Source organism: Chionomys nivalis, chromosome 2 (assembly GCF_950005125.1).
Source record: "Chionomys nivalis chromosome 2, mChiNiv1.1, whole genome shotgun sequence".
In the NCBI taxonomy this organism is placed as follows: domain Eukaryota; kingdom Metazoa; phylum Chordata; class Mammalia; order Rodentia; family Cricetidae; genus Chionomys; species Chionomys nivalis.
The window spans coordinates 56,036,580-56,045,680 of record NC_080087.1 but is presented as its reverse complement, the minus strand read 5'-3'; the positions used below and the strand labels follow the sequence as shown (position 1 = coordinate 56,045,680).

The following is a 9,101-nucleotide window of genomic DNA, read 5'->3' as shown; positions in this document are numbered from 1 at the left end:
ATCCTTGACTCTGGCCTTTGCTGTGTGGCTTTTTGTCAGGCATCCCTCACCTTCCCTTTCATGCTCACCCTCTGTGCCAGACCTCGGGTTTTGTGCCTGTCTCCCTCTCCTCTCACCCCCATCCCATTCCTGGAGGTTTCTAGACTGGTGGAGGCTCTGGCTTCTCCTTCCTTCTGGAGCTCTCTGAGATGTCTCTGGGTGGGGGGGGGGACGTCAAGAAAGATTGGCCTGGCGGGTGTGGAGAGTAATCCGCTGAAACCAGAATTCAGAGCCTGACGTCACCGGGCCCCGCCTGTCAATCTCCGGGCGGGCGCGCTGCTCGCTGCCTTCTCTGCCACTGCCTCTCACTCGCAGTGACGGTGGCTCAACGACAGGCGACAAGCGCTTTCCTCCTGGACGCCTGGGCCGCCTCCTGCAGGCAGCTGCTCGGTTCATGCAGAGAGCATAGCCGGGCACAAGGCCACGGAACGCATGACCAGAGACTCCCCAGAGCCCTGACTCCCCAGGTGAGTGGCGGGTTCCCAGCGGTACTTTGAGCGTGTGGGGAAGGCGAAGGGGTAAGAGGCAGTCCCGGAGTGAGTCTGTCCCGGAATCGGAGAATCGGAGAGAGGCTTAACCACCGTATCTAGTACACTCCTTTTTAGTTCTTTTATTCCCAATTCTTGACCAGGAGTCTCTGGCTCCTCGCTCTGCTAGATGAGACTGCAAACTTCGCTTTCAGCACCGCGGACAGCGGCGTTGCCTAGCTAAGACAAGGGACCTTATTTGGGTGCTTGTTAAAGCTCACTGCTCACGTATATTTCCGGATTGTCCGTGTGAATGCATAGTGGAATCTACGTATGTATCTGTGTCAAAGCTCAGAAGCCCCGTGTATTTCATCTATCAATCCATTCAGTCATCCACTCAACAGGTGCTTAGTTATTTGGGGTTCGCTCTTTATCCCTGCTTCGTCTCTATGCTCCATGCTCCCGAGGTGGGATATGCAATTTGAGTGAGACATTTTGAGCAGGGCACCTGCTAGACTAAGTTCCTCGGTAGCCTGGAGAGTGCACCTGACAATCTGCGGTCCTTTTTCATGCAGGGAGCAACATCTGGCGGCATGAACGCGAGCGCCACCTCGCTCAATGAGTCCCAGGTAGTGGCAGTGGCGGCCGAGGGAGCAGCAGCTGCGGCCACAGCAGCAGGGGCACCGGACACCAGCGAATGGGGACCCCCAGCAGCATCCGCAGCGCTGGGAGGCGGCAGTGGACCTAACGGGTCACTGGAGCTGTCTTCGCAGCTACCAGCAGGGCCCTCGGGATTACTGCTTTCAGCAGTGAATCCCTGGGATGTGCTGTTGTGTGTGTCGGGGACCGTGATCGCAGGCGAAAATGCGCTGGTGGTGGCACTCATCGCATCCACTCCCGCGCTGCGCACGCCCATGTTTGTGCTCGTGGGTAGCTTGGCCACTGCCGACCTGCTGGCGGGCTGTGGCCTCATCCTACACTTCGTGTTTCAGTACGTGGTGCCCTCGGAGACTGTGAGCCTGCTCATGGTGGGCTTCCTGGTGGCCTCCTTCGCCGCCTCAGTCAGCAGCCTGCTTGCCATCACAGTGGACCGTTACCTGTCCCTTTACAACGCGCTCACCTACTACTCACGCCGGACCCTACTGGGCGTGCACCTCTTGCTGGCAGCCACCTGGACAGTGTCACTGGCATTAGGGTTGCTGCCCGTTCTAGGCTGGAACTGCTTGGCCGACCGCTCATCCTGCAGCGTGGTGCATCCTCTAACACGCAGCCACGTGGCGCTGCTCTCCACTTCCTTCTTTGTGGTCTTTGGCATCATGCTGCACCTGTACGTGCGCATCTGCCAGGTGGTCTGGCGCCACGCCCACCAGATCGCCTTGCAGCAGCACTGCCTAGCTCCGCCCCACCTAGCCGCCACCCGAAAGGGAGTGGGAACTCTGGCCGTGGTGCTTGGCACTTTCGGAGCCAGCTGGCTGCCCTTTGCCATCTATTGTGTGGTGGGTAGCCAAGAGGACCCGGCCATCTACACTTACGCCACCCTGCTGCCTGCCACCTATAACTCCATGATCAATCCCATCATCTATGCCTTCCGCAACCAGGAGATCCAGCGTGCCTTGTGGCTCCTGTTCTGTGGCTGTTTCCAATCCAAAGTGCCATTCCGCTCCAGGTCCCCCAGCGAGGTCTGAAGGGCTTCTCTGAGTCCCCTCACCAACACCACAAACCCAACATGCCAGCCTTTGGTGAGCTTCTTTCTAGGTGCCCGCTGATGAAATCCAGAGATCTCAGTGGCGTGACTCTGACTATGGGACACAGGGGACTGGGCATGAATGCAACAAACTCACTCGGACAAAGAGGCTTGTTGGCACTTTACATATACAGTGTATACACATGTACATATATATACAAGTATTTGTATCTTCTGGAGGTGTTCAGGACCTGGAGCTTCCTGTTCTGTGAAAACAACAAAGATATGGTTGTATACTCAATTGCACATCACAATTGTCAAGTGAAGACATTCCAATACTGCTTAATAATAGCACTTTATTTTTAGCTGCTGAAATGCCGAAACAGTGTTGCCATTTCCAAGAGCAGGAGAATGGGAGTCAGAGGTGTATTTTTGTTGTATGTGATAGAATATTTTGCTGCACATGCATTGATAAACTACAACATATTTTGTACACAAATAAAGACATTATAAAAATGTAATCTGGGGTATGTGATGGACTGTGGAATTATTTGAAAGCTGGATTATGGGTGTGTTTATTTTCAAAGTCTATTACATAGCATCTCCTTCCCCCGTGCAAAAAAAAGCATATATATTTGCATATATGTCCTTACATTTTCCCTAAAATACCAAATCCAGATCATGGAGTGGGGAAAGATCACGGGAGAAGTATCGTTCTTACACAGGATTCACAGAACATGGAAAGGCTGTGCACTACCAGTAGAAGCTAACGTGCTCTCTTGGTGACAGAGTTAAAGATGTGTTTCAGAGGACAAGGCAATTCCAGTCACATAGCTGCAGCTGTAAACCCTGAAGCCACAACTTCCCAGCATAGCTTTACAAATAGGGCATAGTCAGATTGTTGCTAATCAGGTGGAGTAGCCAGGTACGAAGTCTAATAAAATGAACCAAATTCTTCTAAGGCAGGATTCCCAGATCCTCGTGAGGTAACCGAAATGTTGCTCAGTGTCCTTTCTTCAAACAAGCATTAAGACCCCTCATAACTAAATATGGGCCCATGCGATGAAATATGCACACAAACGCATGCATTCCTATTTGGGAGCTTAGGAACATGCATGCATGCACATTTGGTCATGGATTTCATATTTACGGGGTGCTTATTGTATGCTAGACACAATTCTGACTGAGCCTGGGAATATGGAAATGAAATGAGCTGGCAAAAAAATCCTCTGTTCTCATGGTATTACACTCTATTGGGGAGGCTGGTCTAAAATATCTAATTTTATGTTGGGATAAACGCCAGGGAAGGAAATAAAGGTGGAGCACCTAGCAGAGTATGGACCAGTGACTGGGGCAACTGAGGCAGTCCCCGAGAGGAGCTAGCTTTTAGAAGGTAACCTCAGTGAGATGGGGTACAGGACATGTTAGAATATAAGGGGACAGCCTCCTGGGCACAGCAGCAAGTGCAAGGGCTCCCGGGTGGAAATCAGTCAGTTTATGACACGCCTTCTGATTTTATTGACATGAGAACAATGGATCTTTCTGGCTTTACTGTGCATGGCTTTGAGACTGGAACCACGGCAGGTTCCTTAGGTTCCCCGGTCCAGGGGCCTGCTCTGCAGATTTTGAGTGAGCTAGTCTCCATGGTAGCACAGGTCACTTCCGTATAATAAATTCCTTACACACACACATCTCTCTATTTCCCTCGTATTTCACACTTAATGTGTCAGTGAAGTTCATCATCTTTGCCTTCATATATATACACATATCTTGCTGGTTCTTTGGTCTGTTTCTCTGGAAAACCCTAATACAGAAAGTGGGGTTGGAAAATTAGTTCTGAACTCTGCAATGGAGGACACATGTTGGCAGTTTATTGATTTCCCAAACGCTCCTCTAGCAATTACTATAAACCAGCCCCTGCTCTAAACACTTGACAAATATCTAACTTAATCACAAAACAATCCCGGATTGATGCACTCCCAGCACGAAGCAAATGGCCTGCTCTTACCAAGTAATTGAGTCGAATTTAATGGAGGGACTTGTTCTCAAAGTGAGAATGATTAAAGGGATTTAACAAGGTACTCACCAACAGAATGAAGAGAAAGCAGATTCTAGAACCAAGAAAGACTTCTGTAGGAACAGAGGCCTGGGGCATGTGTCCCTAGGAGAAGAGGCAGCCCCTGACAACCAGAAGTCTCCATAGAGAGCTGGAAGACGTAATTACTGGACCAGCATGCCTTGGTTCCCTGCTACCTCCTGGTGATGACATTTATTAAGCTGTCAGAACCTAGAGAGCAAGACAACCAGCTCTGACGTGGAGCACAAAGTCCACTTTCCTATAGCAGCTGAGGTGGAGTGGGAAGCAGATCTGCCTGTCAGAACATGACAGTTACTGCCAATGCTGTGAGATAGGCGCTAACATTATGCCCACTTTACAGATGGGGAAATGGAGGCACAGAGAGTAACTCTGGAGTGGGATCTAGGCTGACAGATGAACTTGGAGCTTACCAAAATATTGATGGTATCTGCAGTCATGGGTCTGGATAGGGTCACTTTGGGGGTACTTGTTGTCATGTGAGTCTTCCAGCACAGATGAGAACAAATGTCTCCTCACTCCAGATAGGGCACTAGTGACAGACCCAAGGAAGGATTCCATCAAAGTCTAGCTTAGAGAAACATTGGTTACTCACGGGAGTGTGGGTGAGGGTTACTTACAGAAGCATGGGCATTTCCAAGGCAGCCTCTCATTGAAAGCCCCACCGGCATAGGCACCAAGTCACAAAAGCTGCTTTTCTGGAACCCGTGCTCAACCTGCAGGCAGATCAAGAGGCCAGGAAAGTCTTTTGTACTTATACCTGGGACTAGAGGGACCTTATGAATCTTCAAGATTTCAGGAACTTCCTGAAACTTGGGAGTTGTTTATTGGCTGAGTCTTAAGGTCCTGCCCTCCAAGATGGAAAACATATGCGGAAGACAATTCTATATAACACTCTTGGACAGAGAAGAGGGCCCAGGACAGAGCCCTCCAGAGTGTTTACACACCAAAAGACAGGCCAGAACAAGCAGAAGAGAGAAGTGGGGAGATGGGCAAGAAGCAGAGTCCCCCAGAGAAAGAGGGAAACCAAGGAAAGAGTTTGAGAGAATGAGTAATGCAGGCTTAAGAAATGACTTGAGGTTTTATCATGTCGGCACCGCTGTTGAACCCCACAAAGGATGTCTCAGAAGAGGAAGAGGAGAAAGAAACCCAGCTGTGGAAGATCCAGGAGAAAATTCACTAGCGATGCCGCCTCGAGCCAGCCGCTTCTAGCAGCACGCTGACCTTTTCAGGGCTATAACACTCTGTGCTTTATGCATGTAAATGTTTACAGTGCCCATAAATTTAGATATGGGGAGATTAGTGTTACTGTTCACTCATTAAATTAAAATTTTCTAAAGAACTGACCTTCGTGGGCTCTTCGGCCCCATCACACATGGTTTGAAGTTTCTCTACCTGTTCACGTCCCGAATGTGTTGGAGTTCAGTAAAACACAAGACCTGGTTGTCAGTATCCCCTAAATGAGAGGGAGAAAAGAATTCAGATTCATAGACAGAACAAAGAGGTTAACAGTATGCTAAATTTTATAACCATGAGGAAAAACTTCCTGACTTCAGGCTACTTATGTGTTAGTTACTGTTTAATATCCATCCTTGGCCTGATCAAGGTTTGGGGGAACTGACAACAGGAAGATGCTAAGCAATCAGTTTGTTAATGATGCTGACTTACATAGTGGTCCAGTCTTTGTAATGTCAATAGGTTTGACATTAGCCACCCTATGATGTAATGGTGGAAGGCTGTGGGCAGATCTCAAACATTTCCACACAGAAATGTCACATATTCATTTGACCTATCAAAAGCTAATTAAGAATCTCCTATTAGAAGAGCCTATCTAGTCAGAAAATCCAGGCCTTTGAGAGAGCCATCCACTTTATTATCTAATGAGTGTCCTACCTTCAACAGATTTTAAATTGAGCTACGATTTTTACCCCCAGAAGCCCGTCCTCTATCTCTTCTTTACGATGTTAATGGAAATGTCATTTTCGTAGTTGTGAGGACAGAAACCTTAGAAATCACATAACTTTCTATTTCTTTCATGCTTCATGTCCACTGTGCCACCAAATGCCATTGTCTTTCATTTCAAATATATAGAGAATCGAGCCATGGACACTTCTGGAGGGCTAGCATCTCCTATTGTCTGGATTATGTCAGTAGCTTCCTATTGGTACTCCCACTGCACCTAGCATATCTGGCGGTCTCTGTCCAGAAGTGTTTCCTTGACTGCTCCTTAGGGAGGAGCATGTGCCCGCAAGGCCATAGTCTGCCTCTCAGGAATAAACATGGAGAGGAGGTCCGTGGCCCGGAAAGAAAGGATACCTGGTGCCTAGCCTAGAAGTGAGGACATAGATTCGACCCGAAAAGAAGGCACACAGCCTTGGAGACAAGCAGGACCCTCTAAAGCTTGAAGCCCAGTACCGGGCTCCACTTGGCATGCATATTCATTTTCTATCTCTGATGTAGCAAATAATATACGACTTGGTGATGTGCATGGAAAAGCACACGTTTTATAATGATAGAAACTGGAAGCTAGAAGTTAATCTCACAGGGTCAAAAATCAGGATAGTAGTAAGCTTTGCTCCGGGTAGCAGTTCTGCAGGAAGAATGTTCCCTGGTCTTTTCTAGTCTTTGGGGCAGCATTCCTTGGCTTGTGGCTCCTGCCTCACGGTGGCCACACTGCCTCCTGCTGCAGCCAAATCTCTTGGGTGTTCGTCTTATAAAGACACTTGTGATTACGTAAGTCCTGGCTAGGAAACTGCCAATACTGTTTCCACCCAAGGGCCCTTAGTCCTTTCTGCAGAGCCTTTGCCGTCTAAGTAACAGACAGAATCTTTGAGAGCAGTGCCAAGAAGGCTACAGTCTGAGACAGAAACGTGGAAGTCAAATGAAGCGCAGCCAAGCAGAGACTCAGAGCTGAGCGCTTGAAAAGATGCTTAAGGAGCAAGTACTAATGTGTGGATGGACTGCTGAGAAAACGAGTAAGCCCAGGGGATGTATGTGGCGGTGGGTATGTTAAAAAGCATGGTGTTTCACAGGTAAACGGAGGGAGCAGCTTCAAGGGCAGCAAAACAGGGTGTGAGACTGAGTGCAGCGAGGGGGAACATGCCACGTGCTAAGTTCTCTAGTTCTCTCTCTCTCTCTCTCTCTCTCTCTCTCTCTCTAAGCTGGAAATTATTCTCCTGAGGAGGCAGCTATGTAATTGAAAAAGACAAGGAAGCAGGAAAGATACTTGATAGACAAGGCTTGACGAGGATGGGCTCCGAGACACAGTGCAGGGAGTCGGTGGGGACATGACTTCTCTGTTCTGCCGGGAGGCAAGGCGGGAGTAATTGGCACTGAGAGATCTAAGTTTATAGGTGGTGGGAGGAAGTTCACAGAGTTCTTACCTGACAATCTCCATTTATCTGAAGGAGGAGTGCCAGTTAAGAGATGATTACAAGAAGTCTCAAGAACCCGAGCTGACGAATTTGGGAACAAAGCGGGGTACTTGGGTGATGCTACAATCACTTGATCCGAGTTAAAGATCATAGCAGGTGTGGCAAGGATGGAGAGCAAGTACCATCTTCAGACACTGTTGGCAGGGATGCAGAATGGGACAAACTTTGAGGAAAAAATTGGTGGTTTTACAGAGATGAAACATTCTTACACCACATAATCAAACTGTTCTCCCATTGAAAAGAAATGAAGACATATAAAGACATACATGTGACTGTCACAACCGCTGGGTTTGTAAGAGTAAAGGATTGGAAATTGCTCAAATATTTATCAACAAGTGAGCAATAAATTGTGGCCCATCCATCTGACGGGAAACTGCTCAGAAGGGGAAAGGAAGGAATTAATGATCTCTGCAGTGTGTGGAATGAGTCCCCAAATAATTGTACTGAGTCAAAGAAGCCAGACAGGAAGAGAGCGAAGAGGGTATAACTCTTCACATGCAGAATTCTGGGAAATGTATGGCAATAGAAATCATGCTATGGCGGGGATGGGGTGCAGTCTTGTGAAAATGGGAGACTGAAAGGGGGCTCAGGGGAACTCAGGAATGATGGATATTATTATAATATTAATTATGATTGTTTCATTGGTGCAGATTGTGCCTTTGATGGTGGTACATGCTTGTAAACCCTCTAATATCTGTGTTTATGGGGCCGGAATATTAGTATTGCAAGTTCAAGGTCAGTCTTGGACACAAAGCAGATTTAAGGTCACTGTTAATTGCACAGTGAATCCTTCATTCATAAACCCAGGGCTTAGCCTGAAATTCCATGGCAGAGCGTTTACTCAATATATGCAATGCTCTGACTCCAATCTTTAGCATTGCACCAGAATATGAACAAAAAACATTCATTTTTGCATCAATTGCAGTTCAGTAAATTCATGCTAAAGTACTAAAGGTTAACCAAAGAACCACAGTATAATATATGTATGAAAAGACACAAGTTGGTGTGATACAGTTTACTAGTCAGATGTGGTCCAGCCTCCTTAGATACATCCACCTAGCCATTTAAAGGGTCAAGTGCATTGGAAGATGAAGAGTGAGCTTAAATTGCTCTAAGTGCCTTGTGGTGTCCAAGGGTCTTATAAGGAGCCTGTGAATTAATCATAAGATAAGTTAAGCTGCAGCAACAAAGAACCCACAACTCTAGCGACTCCTGCAATGAGGATTTCTAGTTTCTATAATGTGTTTTGCAATGTCTGCACACCTTTAATTACTGCACAGCATCATAGCTGTTCACTTTCTGGGTCTACCCTCACCTGGAGGCCTCCTCTGAAGCCACCAGGGCAAAAAGAAGAGCTCTAGAGGGTGTCCTGCCAGTAACTA

The 9,101-nt window shown here is 47.6% G+C and overlaps 1 protein-coding gene across 1 annotated transcript; it reads left to right on the top strand.

Annotated features, from left to right (window-relative positions):
• Nucleotides 1–402: 402 nt before the first annotated feature.
• On the top strand, nt 403–2,609 carry Gpr6 (G protein-coupled receptor 6). The gene is made up of 2 exons (XM_057762776.1): nt 403–506; nt 1,082–2,609. The coding sequence occupies exon 2, from the start codon at nt 1,100–1,102 to the stop codon at nt 2,189–2,191; it is 1,092 nt and encodes a 363-aa protein (XP_057618759.1). The 5' UTR covers nt 403–506; nt 1,082–1,099; the 3' UTR covers nt 2,192–2,609.
• Nucleotides 2,610–9,101: the final 6,492 nt, after the last annotated feature.